The following is an 18143-nucleotide window of genomic DNA, read 5'->3' as shown; positions in this document are numbered from 1 at the left end:
GGCAAATGGTCCAGGAACACAAGGAAAGCACAAAGAACAATGCTCAGCCCTTCCCCCTCTGAGAGTCTAAAATGTATCTCTCTGTTGCAGTATCCACAGGACTGACTATCGAATGTTTGAGTAGAATAATGCTGTAGTATCCATGCTTGGTATCTATCTGAAACTTTTTGACTGCGGATAACTCTGATGCCATCAACAGTGGATCCGGAAAGTATTCCAGACCCCTTGACTTTCTTCGCATTTTTGTTACGTTACAGCTTTATTCTAAAATGGATGAAATTGTAACAATTCTCAGCCATCTACACACAATACCCTTATAATGACAAAGCAAAAACAGGTTATTAGACATTTTGCAAATAACATTTTTATGCAAATAACATTTTTAAAAAATACAATAAAAATAAATACCTTATTCACACAGACCCTTTGCTATGAGACTCGAATTTGAGCTCAGGTGCATCTTGTCTCCGTTGATCATCCTTGAGATGTTTCTAGAACTTGATTGGAGTCCACTTGTGGTAAATTGAATTGATTGGACATGATTTGGAAAGACACACCTGTCAAAATAAGGTCCCACAGTTGACAGTGTATGTCAGAGCAAAAACCAAGCCATGAGGTCAAAGCTCCAAGACAGGATTGTGTCGAGGCACAGATCTGGGGAAGGGTACAAAAAAATGTCTACAGCATTGAACACAGTGGTGTCACGTTCTGACCTTAGTTCTGTTGTTATGTCTTTGTTTTAGTATGGTCAAGGGCGTGAGTTGGGTGGGTTGTCTATGTTCCTTTTTCTATGTTTTGGGATTTCTGTGTTTGGCCTGGTATGGTTCTCAATCAGAGGCAGCTGTCTATCGTTGTCCCTGATTGAGAACCATACTTAGGTAGCCTGGTTTCACTTTTGAGTTGTGGGTGATTATTTTCCGTGTCAGTGTTTGTTCCACACGGAACTGTTTGGGTTTTGTTATTTCACGTTGTCCTTCATTGTTTTGTTCAGCGTTCATTATTCTTATTAAAAAACTAAGATGAACACTTACCACGCTGCATATTGGTCCGATCCTTGCTACTCCTCCTCAGAAGAGGAAGAGGAAAACCGTTTGGAACCACCAAGACTCATCCTAGAGCTGACCGCCCGGCCAAACTGAGCAGTCTGGGGGAGTAGGGCCGTGGTCAGGGAGGTAACCAAGAATCTAATAGTTACTCTGACAGAGCTCCAGAGTTCCTCTGTGGAGATGGGAGAACTTTTCTGAGAGGGAAATTAGCATGTGTCATGTTTACCTACTTTGTAATATTAATAGTTAACAATTTAGTAAGACATTTATGTTCTACTGAGGCTGTGTTTTTGCAAAGGGATGGGTTCTACTCCAGCTTCCTGCAGCTGGAGGCGTGTGGTGAAGGACATGGGTTTTACTCGAGGTAGGGCTATCTGGAGTGGGTGATAAAACCTACAGCGTGCGTTTCATAGAATGAGTTGGTGTTTGCGTAATGTAAGGTACCAGGGAGAGATGGCTCGGGTATGGATAATGATGAGAGGAACCTTGTCTTAGGGGCCAAACTCTTTGGTGTCTAGACAATAAGAACAGTCTTCACAGAGAATGCGATCTGGCTGGGGGATACTCCTTTCTCAAATATCCAGTCGCACCTTTTGACCCATTCCACATATCTGCTGTTTGTTATGTAGAGTAGGAGGGGGTATCGTTGCTATCAAATATCTTTGTATTCTTTGTATGTCAGCGCTCTCAGCACAACTCTCAAGAGTGTTGGGCTGACCAGCCTCATTATTGCAGAGCACATACTCTATGCTCCCTTATTAATACGTTTTGAATAAAGTAATATCCTGATTGGTGATTGACATGGTCTCTCCTCATTATTGATTAGAATTTACACGCCACCATCCAGAAGGACAACCATCTCTGCAGAATTCCACATATCAGGCCTTTATGGTAGAGGGGCCAGACGGAAGCCACTCATCAGTAAAGGGCACATGACAGCCCACTTGGAGTTTGCTAAAACGCACACAAAATGACTCTCAGACCATGAGAAACAAGATTCTCTGCTCTGATGAAACCAAGATTGAACATTTTGGCCTAAATGACAAGTGTCACACCAACCTGGCATAGTCCCTACGGTTAAGCATGGTGGAGGCAGCATCATGCTGTGGGGATGTTTTTCAGCGGCCCATGCTGAACAAAGCAAAGTACAGAGAGATACTTGATGAAAACCTGCTCCAGGGCCTCAGGACTTCAGACTGGGGCAAAGGTTCACTTTCCCACAGGACAACAACCATAAGCACGCAGCCAGGACAATGCAGGAGTGGCTTCGGAACAAGTCTCTTGAGTGCCAGAGCCCGGACTTGAACCCGATCGAACATCTCTGGAGAGACCTGAAAATATCTGTGCAGCGACGCTCTCCATCCAACCTGACAGAGCTTTAGAGGATCTGCAGAGAAGAATGGGAGAAACTCCCAAATACAGGTGTGCCAAGCTTGTATTGTCATACCCAAGAAGACTCCAGGCTATAGTCGCTGCCAAAGGTGCTTCAACAAAGTACTGAGTAAAGTGCCTGAATACTTATTTTATATGTAATATTTAAGTTTTTTTATACATACAGTATATATACACTACCGGTCAAAAGTTTTAGAACACCTACTCATTCAAGAGTTTTTCTTTATTTTTACTATTCTCTACATTGTAGAATAATAGCAAAGACATCAAAACAATGAAATAACATATGGAACCATGTAGTAAACAAAAGTGTTATATTTGAGATTCTTCATATAGCCACCCTTTGCCTTGATGACAGCTTTGCACACTATTGTCATTCTCTCAACCAGCTTCACCTGGAATGCATTTCCAACGGTCGTGAAGGAGTTCCCACATATGCTGAGCACTTGTTGGCTGCTTTTCCTTCACTCTGCGGTCCAATTCACCCCAAATCATCTCAATTTGGTTGGGGTCGGGTGATTGTGGAGGCCAGGTCACCTGATGCAGCACTCCATCACTCTCCTTCTTGGTCAAATTGCACTTACACAGCCTGGAGGTGTGTTGGGTCATTGTCCTGTTGAAAAACAAACGATAGTCCCACAAAGCCCAAATCAAATGGGATGGCATATTGCTGCAGAATGCTGTGGTAGCCATGCTGGAACTTTTTCGGGATCAGTGTCCCATCACGGGACGGTTGAGCTAATGTAGGCTAATGCGATTAGCATGAGGTTGAAGTAACAAGAACATTTCCGAGGGCATAGACATGTCTGATATTGGCAGAAAGCTTAAATTCGTGTTAATCTAACTGCACTGTCCAATTTATAGTAGCTATTACAGTGAAATGATACCATGCTATTGTTTGAGGAAAGTGCACAGTTTTGAACATGAAAAGTTATTAATAAACAAATTAGGCACATTTGGGCAGTCTTGATACATTTTGAACAGAAATACAATGGTTCATGGGATCAGTCTAACACTTTGCACGTACACTGCTGCCATCTAGTTGCCAAAATCTAACTTGCAGCTGGGCTGAGAAAATACATTATGGCCTTTCTCTTGCATTTCAAAGATGATGGTACAAAAAAATACAAAAGAACAGTTGTTTTTTCTTTGTATTATCTTTTACCAGATCTATTGTGTTCTATTCTCTTACATTCCTTTTACATTTCCACAAACTTCAAAGTGTTTCCTTTCAAATGGTACCAAGAATATGCATATCCTTGCTTCAGGGCCTGAGTTACAGGCAGTTAGATATGGGTATGTCAATCTAGGCAAAATTTTAAAGACAGGGGCGGATCCAGCACTGCGATGCAGTGCCTTAGCCAACCCCGTGTCTTTGTGAGACGCGGTGTGGGTGAACGGATGATCTCTGCATGTGTATTTCCTACCTTAAAGCTTGGAGGAGGGGGTGTTATGGTGTGGGGGTGCTTTGCTGCTGACGCTGTCTGAGATTTGTTTAGAATTCAAGGCACACCTCAAGGCACACCTCTTAAGGATCCGCCCCTGTTTTTACATTTTCGCCTAGAGTGACATACCCAAATCTACCTGCCTGTAACTCAGGCCCTGAAGTAGGGATCAAAGCACCCCCACACCATAACACCCCCTCCTCCATGCTTTAAGGTAGGAAATACACATGCAGAGATCATCCGTACACCCACACCGCGTCTCACAAAGACACAGGGGTTGGCTAAGGCACTGCATCGCAGTGCTAGCTGTTCCATTACAAATTCTGGGTTTGAGACCAGGCTCTGTAATAGCCAGCCGTGACCAGGAGACCCATGGGGCGGCGCACAATTGGCCCAGCGTTGTCCAGGTTAGGGTAGGGTTTGGACGACATGGATATCCTTGTCCCATTGCGCACTTGCAACTCCTGTGGCTGGCCGGGCGCAGTGCGCGCTGCCACGGACGCCAGATGTACGGTGTTTACTCCGACACATTGGTGCAGCTGGCTTCCGGGTTAAGTGGGCATTGTGTCAAGAAGCAGTGCGGCTAGGTTGGGTTGCTGTAACGGCGTTCTTCGTTTGTTGAAAGAGAGGCGGACCAAAGCGCAGCGTGGTGGTTGTTCATTGTATTTATTGACGACACTATACATGAACAAACTAACGGAAAAAAACAAGAAACGTGAGAACTCAAAACAGCCCTGTCTGGTGCAAACACAAAAACAGGAACAATCACCCACAAACACACAGTGAAACCCAGGCTACCTAAATATGGTTCCCAATCAGAGACAATGACGAACACCTGCCTCTGATTGAGAACCATATCAGGCCGAACATAGAACTAGACCAAAACATAGAAAAACAAACATAGACTGCCCACCCAACTCACGCCCTGACCATACTAAATAAATACAAAAACAAAGGAAATAGAGGTCAGAACGTGACAGTACCCCCCCCCAAAGGTGCGGACTCCGGCCGCAAAACCTTGACCTATAGGGGAGGGTCTGGGTGGGCGTCTGTCCGCGGTGGCGGCTCTGGCGCGGGACGCGGACCCCACTTCGCCATTGTCTCAGTCCGCCTTATTGTCCGCCTCCGTGGCTTACTCACCATGCCCACCCCTCTCAATGACCCCACTGGACAGAGGGGCTGCTTGGGACAGAGGGGCAGCTTCTCGGGACAGAGGGACAGCTGCTCGGGACAGAGGGACAGCTGCTCGGGACAGAGGGACAGCTGCTCGGGACAGAGGGACAGCTGCTCGGGACAGAGGGACAGCTGCTCGGGACAGAGGGACAGCTGCTCGGGACAGAGGGACAGCTGCTCCGGGCGGAGGGGCTCTAGCGGCCCCTGGCTGACTGGCGGCACTGGCGGCCCCTGGCTGACTGGCGGCCCCTGGCTGACTGGCGGCACTGGCGGCCCCTGGTTGACTGGCGGCGCTGGCGCTGGGCTGACTGGCGGCACTGGTGGCCCCTGGTTGACTGGCGGCACTGGCGGCCCCTGGCTGACTGGCGGCACTGGCGGCCCCTGGCTGACTGGCGGCACTGGCGGCTCCTGGCAGACGGGCGGCACTGGCGGCGCTGGGCAGACGGGCGGCACTGGCGGCGCTGGGCAGACGGGCGGCACTGGCGGCGCTGGGCAGACGGGCGGCACTGGCGGCGCTGGGCAGACGGGCGGCGCTGGCGGCGCTGGGCAGACGGGCGGCGCTGGCGGCGCTGGGCAGACGGGCGGCGCTGGCGGCGCTGGGCAGACGGGCGGCGCTGGCGGCGCTGGGCAGACGGGAAGCTCCGATGGCGCCGGGCAGACGCGAAGCTCTGGCAGAGGCACCGGACAGGCGGGAGGCTCCGGCAGAGGCGCCGGACAGGCGGGAGGCTCCGGCAGAGGCGCCGGACAGGCGGGAGGCTCCGGCAGAGGCGCCGGACAGGCGGGAGGCTCCGGCAGAGGCGCCGGACAGGCGGGAGGCTCCGGCAGCGGCGCCGGACAGGCGGGAGGCTCCGGCAGCGGCGCCGGACAGGCGGGAGGCTCCGGCAGAGGCGCCGGACAGGCGGGAGGCTCCGGCAGAGGCGCCGGACAGGCGGGAGGCTCCGGCAGAGGCGCCGGACAGGCGGGAGGCTCCGGCAGAGGCGCCGGACAGGCGGGAGGCTCCGGCAGAGCTGGAGAGGAGGAAGGCTCTGGACGGATGGGCCGGAGAGACAGCCTGGTACGGGGAGCTGCCACCGGAGGGCTGGGGTGTGGAGGTGGTGACGGATAGACCGGGCCGTGCAGGCGCACTGGAGCTCTTGAGCACCGAGCCTGCCCAACCTTACCCGGTTGAATGGTCCCGGTCGCCCTGCCAGTGCGGCGAGGTGGAATAGCCCGCACTGGGCTATGCAGGCGAACCGGGGACACCGTGCGCAAGGCTGGTGCCATGTAAGCCGGCCCAAGGAGACGCACTGGAGACCAGATGCGTAGAGCCGGCTTCATGGCACTTGGCTCGATGCCCACTCTAGCCCGGCCGATACGCGGAGCTGGAATGTACCGCACCGGGCTGTGCACCCGCACTGGGGACACCGTGCGCTCCACAGCATAACACGGTGCCTGCCCGGTCTCTCTAGCCCCCCGGTAACCACAGGAAGTTGGCTCAGGTCTCCTACCTGGCGTAGCCATACTCCCTGTTAGCCCCCCCCCAATAAATTTTTGGGGCTGACTCCCGGGCTTCCATCCACGACGCCGCGCTGCCTCCTCGTACCAGCGCCTCTCCGCTTTCGCCGCCTCCCGTTCTTCCTTGGGGCGGCGATATTCTCCTGGCTGAGCCCAAGGTCCTTTACCGTCTAATTCGTCCTCCCATGTCCATACCTCCTCGCGCTGCTCCTGCTGCTGCTTTCTCCTTTGCCCATTACCACACCGCTTGGTCCTGTTGTGGTGGGTGATTCTGTAACGGCGTTCTTCGTTTGTTGAAAGAGAGGCGGACCAAAGCGCAGCGTGGTGGTTGTTCATTGTATTTATTGACGACACTATACATGAACAAACTAACGGAAAAAAACAAGAAACGTGAGAACTCAAAACAGCCCTGTCTGGTGCAAACACAAAAACAGGAACAATCACCCACAAACACACAGTGAAACCCAGGCTACCTAAATATGGTTCCCAATCAGAGACAATGACGAACACCTGCCTCTGATTGAGAACCATATCAGGCCGAACATAGAACTAGACCAAAACATAGAAAAACAAACATAGACTGCCCACCCAACTCACGCCCTGACCATACTAAATAAATACAAAAACAAAGGAAATAGAGGTCAGAACGTGACAGTTGCTTTTCAGAGGACGAACGGCTCTCAACCTCCGCCTCTCCCGAGTCCGTATGGAGTTGCAGCGATAAGACCAATTGGACACCACAAATGTTGGGAGAAAAAGGGGTAAAAAAAAAAAAGAAATAAAACAAATAAAAATGAGATGGCGGTTGGAACCAAAAATCTCCAATTTGGACTCCAGACCAAAGGACAAATTTTCACTAATCTCGTGTTTCTTGGCCCAAGCAAGTCTCTTCTTATTATTGGTGTCCTTTAGTAGTTGTTTCTTTGCAGCATTTCGACCATGAAGGCCTGACTCACAGAGTCTCCTCTGAACAGTTGATGTTGAGATGTGTCTGTTACTTGAACTCTGTGAAGCATTTATTTCGGCTGCCATTTCTGAGGCTGATAACTCTAATAAACGTATAGTTTTGATGTCTTCACTAATATTCTACAATGTAGAACAAAGAAAAACATTTTGAATGAGTAGGTGTTCTAAAACTTTTGGCCGGTAATGTATATTTATACATTTGCAAACATTTATCAAAACCTGTTTTTGCTTTGTCATTACGGGGTATTGTGTGTAGATTGACAATTTAATCCTTTTTTAGAATAAGGCTGTAAAGTAACGAAATGTGGAAAAAGTCAGGCGGTCTGAATACTTTCCTAAGGCACTGTAAATGGATGTATTATTCCTGTAGTTACTTGTATCTGTACAGGGTGAACTCTGAATTACTCTATGCAAAGGGGTTTTATTGTCTTCTCATGAATTCTGTGTTTTTGGTCTCACCCCCCCCCCCCCCCCCCCCCCCCCCCACTCCCCACACAAGATACTGTGACACCCTGTGGAGATTGAGCCTTTTTTTAAATTCCCCTTTTATTTGAACAGGGAGACATATTGAGACTTAGGTCTCATTCACAAGCATGGCCTGGGAACAACAGTCACATCAGCACACACACAGTTATACACAAGATCCACCAAAATATACATACAATATACACATTAGCCATTGCAATCAAATAAAACAAACACATTCATCAAATTCAAAAATCATGAACCAATTTCCTAACTTGACCCAGGGACACCAAATCATCCCAATGAAGTGCCATCTAGTGCCAGACTATTCCACACATGAGGTGCCTGATGTGAAAAGGCAGATCTCTTGAACTCTGCGGTTACCAAGGGAGACGCCATTGTTTACCAACCCCGTGACCTTGTATTATAACCCGAAATTCTACAGTTCAACAAAGATATTAAGTATGTTGAAAGCTTGTGGTGTGGAGTAGGGCTTTAGAAACAAAAAGAGAGTGTCTACATGTCTTTGAAGAGATCCAGACAACTTTTGGTAAAGGATGCAGTTATGAGTATTGAAACGGTCAGATGTAATAAACGAAGTGCGCTATGATAAACAGAATCAAGGGATTTCAGAGTAGAGTCAGTTGCACTTCGGTAGAGGGTATCAAATAGTCAAGAACAGGTAGAAAAGTTGATTCTACAATTCGCTTCCTGCTCGCCAGAGAAAAACAAGCGTTTATTTCTATATAAGAAACCCACTTTGCATTGAAGCTTCTTAACAAGCTCAAGTTTCTGAAACGGTAGATCATTGTCTATCCAAACACCAAGGTATTTGTACGCAGGGACTTCTTCAATTACAGAACCATTCAAGGAGTGAAGATGTCACCCAACTGAGAAGATGTCACCCAATTTCTACGAGACCTTGACAACAGCATGTATTTAATTTAGCCTGTTTTAAGTAAAAGCTTCAAATTCGCACGGACTTCCTGAACAGCTGCAAAATAAGACTGTAGCCTTGACAATGCTAAATCAATAGCCCGGAGCAATTGCATACATAATAGTGACATCCGCAAGCGAATGAAGATCACCATTCTGGTGGTAAGGTTACACTGTAAACTTGGTATCGTTTGATTGGTCAATGATGGTTGGTTTTTGGGTCGAGAAGGTTACGCCGTTCATATTTTATAAATGGAATGAAAGGCCTTTGTTCTCTCTCTTGTCCTGTATCCAATCCATGGAGGAAAGTTGTATGATCAATTCTCATCCCCCAGGCTTCTAGGCCTCTGGCCTAGTTAAGCAGTGCTTTGTTCAAGCTTGGTCTTGTAACCTTAGGATATACTGTATATGTTAGGAATAATGCCTTGTAATGCTTGTTAATGTGTTGTAACTTAAGCTTTAATGTAACTTTAAGCCTGGTATGTGAATCCGTTCGTTTTACAAAGTCATGAAATACACTAGTATTTAGAATTCCATTCTCAGACATTTTGTTCTTTGCCTATTACTGTAACTCAGCTATAATGTTCGTGCATATATTGCTATTTATCTTATGGAGTCAGATCATTCAGTTAATGGGATAATTACGTGTTCTTATTATGAGTCGCTTGTGAGGTATATGTAAACATACTGTATATACACATATCAAATATTACTATCCACTACAACACCTTCCTCACTCCCTAAGGCAAACGGGAAAAACCTCCAGCAAAGCTACTAGAAAACCCTTTGTTAGAGCTTAAACCTGGAATACAAACCTAAACCCTTCAAAACAGCTCACGCCAGCCTTCACAGCATCCCATTAAATCCCCTCACTTGAACCATGGCTCTTTGTTAAAAACCATTGGGGGCTTGACAAGCTGTCCTTCCAGATTGATCGCTAGAAATAGACTGCAATACTGGACGTTTGAAAAGGTCCCCAGAATGTCAATATACGCCTTCCTCGGCACTCATAAAATAAAATAAAAACAACTGCCTGGCACTGGGATTGAACTTGTGATACTCAGAGCCAAAGCACACTGCTGAAACCACTGGGAAATAATACCTAAACCTCACCTTTTGAGTTGTTTCTGTTTTAACGCTGTGACCACACAGAATTAACCCTGTAACGACGCAGAATGTATGTGTACACAAATAGATGTTCATTCATAATACGTGGAAACTGTGAGATCTTGTTTTCCTTCCCTACTCTCTTTATCCAAATCTATAAACTATCTGACTGAGCTGAAAGCTTGGATGGAATATAACCAATGAACAACTGACTACCTGAGGCACTTCCTTCTTTTTTGACAAATTATGGTGATTTGTATTTTTCATCCAATGGCGTGGCAGGTGGAAGGCAGCGGGGAATCGCCATTGGCCACTGAGCTCATATTCTCTGTTGTGATTGGTGTAGCCTGGGGCGCCATCTCGGTGAGGGGTTACTAGGCTGTCAGGTAGGGGAGCTGTTAGGTTCTAATTGCTCTCTCTCTCTCTCTCTCTCTCTCTCTCTCTCTCTCTCTCTCTCTCTGCAATATGGTAATAGCTCCATCCACCTTGTCCTCTAATAAGCTAGGTGTAATTTTCACCACGCTTAAACCAATCAGTGTAGCCACCCATTTCAGATCTACACAGGTGACTAGGGGATACAGAGTATGGGATGAGGGTTGATTTGGAATTGGGCTATTTGGTGGCAGGTAATTTCTCTCTGTCACCTATGTGCTGTCGCTCTTAGCCATAACTGCCACTCTAGGTGAGGGGCAAACTATTGAAACTGAACTGATTCCCACTAACATCAAGGGCAAACACAAGGTTACCTGCTGGTCTGCAATGAAGAGAGTCCGTTTTGCCATCCATGAGGCTATAGCATTTAGATAATTATAGCATGAAGTATGTATGTACTTGGTGATGTAAAGAGTTATGGAGGTTGAAACAGGAGTGCGTAGCTTCAACTAGGGAGTGGATATCTATTGGCTTGGGTTCTACGCTTGTAATTCTAAACATGTACGCAGCCTAAATCATGCATTTGAATCAGTGGAATATTTCTGTGAGCCATTCATGTCTATCCCAAGTCAGGATAAGACCTGGTTTTAACTATCAGCGCAAGCAAGCTGTTGATTTAGACACCACCCCCTCCTTTTCACAAGCACACACACACACACACACACACACACACACACACACACACACACACACACACACACACGCGCGCGCCAGCTGGACAGCGCCTGCAGATTCACTCACAGCATATTTATCATCTATCCTGACAGTTAATTACAGTATAAGTCTCTTGCTTTTACTCAATTCCCTGGTTCAATAAGAGCAATGGGAAATGTAATGTCTCCTATTTCGCTACATGTTAGAGCTGAGTGAGTTGTAGGCTTTACAATAAAAGTATGTGTATGTTTAGAAATATTTTTTTTAAAGGTTGATAAATTTTGACTTTGGAATAATTTCTTATATTCCATAATATGTTAACTCTTAGCAGGGTTGTTTTCCAAAGTGGTTGAGATAAACTTGCACTCTTCCTACAATGACTTTCACATAGATATCCTATTAAATTAGTATTCTAATTCTTAATTCTACTTGAACTTTCATTTGATTCCTGATTTGTTATCAATGTTTGTCAGTCTATAAGAGGCTGCCCTCCAGTGGTCAAATAAAGGCACTTAATGCCCAATCACATTAGGATCTGCAGTTGTTTTAATTTTTATGCTAGCCTGTCACTTTTTTAAGACATCTCTCTGTTTTTATGGCTTCCAGTGAAAAGAGGACCCCTTGGGACCAAACCCTGAAGTTGTTCCCACTCAGGGAAAACACCAAAAAGGTGGAGCAAAGTCCAGCTGAATTCTTTAAGTCAAAACAAGACACAGAAGAAATAGGGCCAAAGTTAAGGTCAAAGGTGAGGGGCTATAGAGTCCTACAGCAACTGTCTACCATCTGTACTATCTCATCTCTCTTTCCTTCTCTATGAGCCTCTGCCTCAGACGGTCAATGGCATCCATGGCAATCCATACCTGCAACATTCTCTCCTGCCCCACCTACTCATCTTCTCCTTCTCCATATCCCTCTTTCAATATTCTAGTTGTTTCCTCCTCTTCATTATATCATTTTTCTTCCTCCTAACTACGCTTCTCTCTCTCTCAATGTTCTTGCTGTTTCGCTCAGCTGCTGCCGTTCCTCTGTCATCTCCTCCTCTCTTGACAACCCCCACTCCCTCTTCTCCATCTCCCCATTCCCTCTTCTCCATCTCCCCATTCCCTCTTCTCCATCTCCCCATTCCCTCTTCTCCATCTCCCCATTCCCTCTTCTCCATCTCCCCATTCCCTCTTCTCCATCTCCCCACTCCCTCTTCTCCTCTCCCAACGTCCACCTCCCTCTTCTATATCTCCCCCTGCCATCTTCTCCAACATTACAGTCCTCTGTTCAGCCATCTCCTCCTCTCTCCTCCCAACCACTAACTCCCTCTTCTCCTCTCCCAATGTCCACCTCCCTCTTCTACATCTCCCCTGCCATCTTCTCCAACATTACAGTCCTCTGTTCAGCCATCTCCTCCCTCTTGTGTCTTTCTCCAATGTGCCTTCCAGTCTTCTAAATGATGTCTTAATGCAAGTTGATTGGTATTGATTGATTCTGTTTCAGAGCCATTTCAATAACTGCCCAATAGAAGGAGTGACATGGTTGTCCTTTCTTTAGTTTCAAATGTGCTCATTCCAGAATGTAAACCATTCAAGTCCAACTGCATTCAATATAATTCCATTCCATATTAATATTAGACTTACAATGAGAGTCCATTCTATTTTGAGTGTGTGATCATTTTGTCTGTGTGAGTGTGTGTGTTTGAGTGTCTTTGCCTCTATTTGTTTGTTGTGAGTGCTGGGGTTGCTTTGGGTCAGTTGGCTTGGGACACCTGGAGAGTTGCTAATTGCCATCAGGGTTTCTGGTGGATCGTATCATACACAACAACGAAGCCTGGAATGTCTGCGTCAGAATGAAAACACTTCCCCCAGATTTAGCCTTGAGGCTGCCCTCTAGTGGTCACATAAAGGCACTGACGCCCAATATCACATTATGATCTGCAGTTGTTTTTTATCTTTTGTATGCTAGCCTGTCACATTGTTAAGACAAGCTCTTTGTTTTTATGGCTTTTATGGCTTATCCTATTAAATGCGAACCTAATAGTATATCTTTGTGAAAGCCATTGTAGGAAGAATGCAAAACAGCCCTGCAAGAGTTAACATATGATGGTGGAATATAAGAAATGATTCCAAAGTCATCATTGATCAACTTTTTTTAAATCAACCTAAACATACACTTACTGTTATTGTATCATCTGTAGCCTTACAACTCACTCAGCTGCATTCCGGAGCAGCGTTTCACTCTTCTGCGCTCTCCCCCAACCTGGGCTACAACTACTCATTACATATTTCAAGGTGCCGCTTTTTGACTTTTTGTATGCTCAGAAATCCTTTCCACTTGGACTTATCACAATGAAGAGTCGGGCAACCAACTAAACGGAAGCCTAAACCAACAGGTAAAGTAAGAGTAAACCTCAAACTCTGTTGTAATAACAGGTTTGTCTTCCTTCTGTCTGATGGAAATCAGAATGTAGGAGCTTTTACTGCTGGCTAACACTGCATGGAGACAGGTAAAGTAAGAGTAAAAACTCTGTTGTAATAACAGGTTTGTCTTCCTTCTGTCTGATGGAAATCAGAATGTAGGAGCTTTTACTGCTGGCTAACACTGCATGGAGACAGGTAAGACATTCACAAGAGCAATTTTGACTTCTCAACAAGGGTTGGAGTCAACTCTATTAAACCCAGACCTGGGAATACATTTGAATACGTTATTGAAAGTAATATAAATAATGGTAACATTTCACAAATGACAGTTGCGCTCGTTTCCTTATTTGACTGAGTTGAAGTTAAACACAAAACCTTGCTTTCAATTGGTGACTGCCACACTAAAACATTGTCACATCTCAAGAAGTTGGGCCTACATTGGGAAAGGTTTTTAATTCACAGACAAGGGCCTTTAGAAACATCTAACACACGTACGTTAGCTGCTGTATCAAACGGGTGTCATGAAAATAATAAGCTACTGTATCTTTTTGCAAACAGGTTTCTTATTTTCATGATGGCAAATCAACACAGTTCATGTGTTTGTGTTAAAGGGGGTGTGTGATTCCGCCTCAGGTTGTTGTCAGTCTATGGTTAAAAATCAGTGCCACTACTCTTCTTTGTCTGCGAAGATAAACTCTGATGCACATAAATAATATTGGTCTATCTGTTAAAATATATTCATCTGTTTGCAGACGATACTGTTATGTATGCCATTGCCCCACCTGTAGACCAGGTGTTGTTCGAGCTGCAATCTGACTTTGTTGCCTCACATAATGCCCTGGTTGGTTTAATACTTGTACTTATTGTGGGCAAGGCTAAATATGTTTTGTTCTCTAATTCTCAGAATAAAATCATGAGCTGCCACACACCGAGAAAAAGTATTTTGTGTGGAGGTGCTGACTAACAGCGAATAAACTATTCTCTAATTGTCACAGAAATGTTTCAGATGGACTTACATAGCTATTAATTGACTGGTTCTCCCGTCGATCGGGTTCCCGCCTAAAAATATTTGGGCTTTGGATCGATTTAACGTTTAAAACGTGGGCTTATTTTTTTTTTTTAAATAGATCTTGCCTCTCCCTAAACAGCAGGAAGCAGATTGTATAGTCAACTTTCCTGACAGTTCTTGACTATGGTGACACAATCTACCAGAATGCAGCGGCCACAACTCTTAAATCTTTGGATGCCGTCTACCACAGCGCACTTTGCTCTATCACTGGTGACAGTTTTAATACTCATCAATGCTTACTGTATCAAAAGGTTGGCTGGTCCTCATTAAATAACCCTAGATCACTTCACTATTTCCTTTTTGTTTACAAACTCTACTACGCACAAGCTTAGCTAACTTTGCTGTTGAAGCATTAAAAACATGACTGACCAAATTCGTTCACAGAGTTGGTTAACTTGAGATTACTCTGAGGTTTTGTTTGACGTTGTATTGGTTTTTGCATCGTTGTGATCAGGGCCCCCTTGTGAACCATGGTCTCAGTAGGGTTCCTCTGAAAAAACAAAGAAGAGGAATAAAAAAATAAACTACTACAACTACCTCTGCAGTATCACTCAATTAGTGGGAGAGCACTAGCCTTCTCCCATTTTTTATTTCAGAGTCCCATCTCTTTCATTTGGTGTACTTATATATATATATATATATATATATATTTGCATCTGACAACGTTTGCACTCTCAAATTTAAATTTGACATCTTTACATACATACATATAGCCAAACAAACATTAAGGTATGACGTTCTGTCTCTAGGTTTACAGCGTAGGAAGCCATTTTTTCCTATCAAAATGCAGATCCACATTGAAATACCAGGCTATTGACACCATGAGAATGTAACACAATACACCTCTTCCTCCCCTCACCTCAGAAGGCTCTGCCTTCTCTGGTCAGGCGTCAACACAGATGACAGGTACAGGACTGTAGGGTGTAGGATTGCAGAGTTGGCCGGTCACATTTTTCCCTTGAGAGAAGACTGTGAGGTTTCCTGATGAAGTCTTCAGCTCTAGTTATGGGAATACAGGAACAAACATATTTCCTCCATTGAAATACCTGATATTTGCACCTAGAAGTAGGGGTTATAGGTTGATTTGGTACTATGAAATAGTTTATTATTTGAACTCAGTATATTGACATCTTACCCTCCTCTCTCACAGGTGGATAGAGTGGCAGCCATGTTCTTCTGAGTTTGCTTGACAAGACAAGATGGAGCTGAAGGTGTGGGTGGAGGGTTTGGTAAGGGTGGTGTGCGGCTTATCACTGGAGACTCCCTGTCAGGATGTGGTCATCGCCCTCGCACAGGTTATTGGTCAGTCTCTGTCGGATGTAATTTCCTTTGTAATTTCCTCCAATCTCACTCCTATCTTGGTGTGTCTTTTCTACAGGTCAGACGGGTCGCTATGTTCTCATCCAGAAGCTACGAGGAACAGAGGGGCAGCTTGTGGCTGATGACTGTCCCTTAGAGTCTCTATTCTATCTGGGTGAGCTGGCCATCAAGGTCAAATTCATCTTGCGTTATACAGGCCCCTCCAGCACTGACGAACTTTACAGACCCACCCTGGATAGGGTTCACCCATAGAAAAAAGGGGTCCAAAAAGGTACTTCGGCTGTCCCCATAAGAGACCCCTTTTTGGTTTCAGGTAGAACCCTTTTGCTGAAGAACCCTTTTAGGTTCTAGATAGCACCTTTTTTTCTAACAGTATATGTAGCAATCAGACTACAATCCTTTGATTGTGTTCAATGACACAGAATAACTGACAAAGTCAAACTCACTGCTAAACGTCTCACAGGAGCTAAACCCAGTGAAAGCAACCTAGGATATTCAGTATAAAAGAGCTGTGTTCGAAGATGGTTGCGTCATGTTCTTGAGAACTTGTTTGGGGATTATTCTGTATATCTGACACTGTAAACCCAGCGGCAGTACATTGTATCACTCGGCAGCCTGGGGGTTAACTGTATCCTGTAATAGCAAGTGAGCAATGAAGAGGAGTTATTGAGCTTGAGAGGACACCTGTAGAATCACCTGTGTTGTCTACCCAGAGATGGAAACTTGCCTTTGGCTTCCTGTGTTAATAGAACCGCTGCCTTTCCCTACGTTTCCTCGTGGGCCGGTTTCCCAGACAGATTAAGCCTAGTCCTGGACTAAAATTTCTCATGCAGGACTAGACTTAATCTGTGTCTGGGTAACTGGCCCTTATGAGTTTTTTGGATGCTCATCCTCCACTGAACCTTTGTTTTATTCCGCCCCCATATGGCTACAAACCTCATTACCAGACTAGTATCAGACGAGATCCTACTACATTATCATAATTCTCAGTGTCATTTCGAGCCTCATAGTGTGGAAATGTCATTAAACAACGGGGGAAATCTTGTTTTTAACTGCACGGCCCTTTAACAATCAGGTTTTACATGAAGTTGTCGACGTTTGACATGGAACTAACATGACATCTTGTCCACTTCCCTCCAGGAGAGGTGTCAGGTGCTGGAGAAGCCGAACAAGAAGTAACCTGCAGCAATTCATCCTGCAGACGGGTCTTCCCCCTACCCCCTCTTACTCTGACCCATCCCTGACCCAAATATTTGATGAAATATTCATTTTCTACAGATTTTGCAATAAAGATGACTTAATGTATCTAAGTTAATTTCATTTATTTTTTACCAGACATGAATTGATTGACACAGTGCAACATTTCAGGAACCCCTAAACTCTTAGAAAACAATGTGCTCCTATGGGGACATCCCTAATATCCTGACCAACACAGGGCATTAGGGATGTGACTATCCAAAAAAGTCCACAGCTGTTTACTGATCATCAAGTCATGCGGGTAACTCCCCCCTTCCATCACCAAAGCACCGTGGTGTTATTAGCTTGATATTCTATATTGATTTTGCCATGTAATAATGTTCATAACTAATGAACACTTAGTGGTGGAAAAATAACTAAAATTGTCAAACTTGAGTAATTTATTTATTTACTAGGTAAGTTGACTGAGAACACGTTCTCATTTGCAGCAACGACCTGGGGAAAAGTTACAGGGGAGAGGAGGGGGATGAATGAGCCAATTATAAACTGGGGATTATTAGGTGACCGTGATAGTTTGATGGCCAGATTGGGAATTTAGCCAGGACACCAGGGTTAACACCCCTACTCTTACGATAAGTGCCATGGGATCTTTAATGACCACAGAGAGTCAGGACACCCGTTCAACGTCCCATCCGAAAGACGGCACCCTACACAGGGCAGTGTCCCCAATCACTTTTTTTAGACCAGAGGAAAGAGTGCCTCCTACTGGCCCTCCAACACCACTTCCAGCAGCATCTGGTCTCCCATCCAGGGACTGACCAGGACCAACCCTGCTTAGCTACAGAAGCAAGCCAGCAGTGGTATGCTGCTGGCTATAGTAAAAGTAAAGACACCTTAATAGAAAAAAAGTTAGTCACCCAGCAAAATACTACTTGAATAAAAGTCTAAATGCACTTAAGTACTGTGGTGGAAAAAGTACCAAATAGTTATACTTCAGTAAAAGTACAAAGTAAAACATTCTTGTCCAGGATCGGCACCACCT

At 45.3% G+C, this 18143-nt stretch overlaps 1 protein-coding gene across 7 annotated transcripts; it reads left to right on the top strand.

The window, feature by feature from the left end:
- The first annotated feature begins 13071 nt into the window (after positions 1 to 13071).
- On the top strand, positions 13072 to 17214 carry LOC110506277 (ras association domain-containing protein 7-like). 7 transcript variants are annotated; one of them, XR_016492195.1, is made up of 4 exons: positions 13072 to 13487; positions 15735 to 15879; positions 15963 to 16175; positions 17045 to 17214. XR_016492195.1 is itself a non-coding variant. In XM_090222000.1 (4 exons), exons 2-4 carry the CDS (start codon positions 15784 to 15786, stop codon positions 17146 to 17148), a joined length of 303 nt encoding a protein of 100 aa, XP_090078126.1. In that variant the 5' UTR covers positions 13351 to 13487; positions 15735 to 15783; the 3' UTR covers positions 17149 to 17214. The 7 variants fall into 7 exon arrangements, 4 of the variants coding, with proteins under 4 accessions (XP_090078126.1, XP_090078128.1, XP_090078127.1 ...); XR_016492196.1 differs by having other exon boundaries at positions 13351 to 13487; positions 15963 to 16058; XM_090222000.1 differs by having other exon boundaries at positions 13351 to 13487; positions 15735 to 15886; positions 15963 to 16058.
- The last annotated feature ends 929 nt before the right edge of the window (positions 17215 to 18143 follow it).

The sequence above is a fragment of the Oncorhynchus mykiss genome, chromosome 26 (assembly GCF_057628025.1).
Source record: "Oncorhynchus mykiss isolate SJ-2025 chromosome 26, ASM5762802v1, whole genome shotgun sequence".
Lineage (NCBI taxonomy): Eukaryota > Metazoa > Chordata > Actinopteri > Salmoniformes > Salmonidae > Oncorhynchus > Oncorhynchus mykiss.
The sequence above is the reverse complement of the archived record's forward strand: the minus strand, read 5'-3'. Positions and strand labels throughout refer to the sequence as shown.

What these genes read in the sequence shown, in the direction of transcription:
- LOC110506277 (XM_090222000.1), top strand. Translation starts at nt 15,784, where the DNA reads ATGGAGCTGAAGGTGTGGGTGGAGGGTTTGGTAAGGGTGGTGTGCGGC. An exon ending in CGCCCTCGCACAGGTTATTG is followed by an intron (nt 15,887 to 15,962) that starts GTCAGTCTCTGT and finishes TCTTTTCTACAG; the next exon opens with GTCAGACGGGTCGCTATGTT. An exon ending in AGAGTCTCTATTCTATCTGG is followed by an intron (nt 16,059 to 17,044) that starts GTGAGCTGGCCA and finishes ACTTCCCTCCAG; the next exon opens with GAGAGGTGTCAGGTGCTGGA.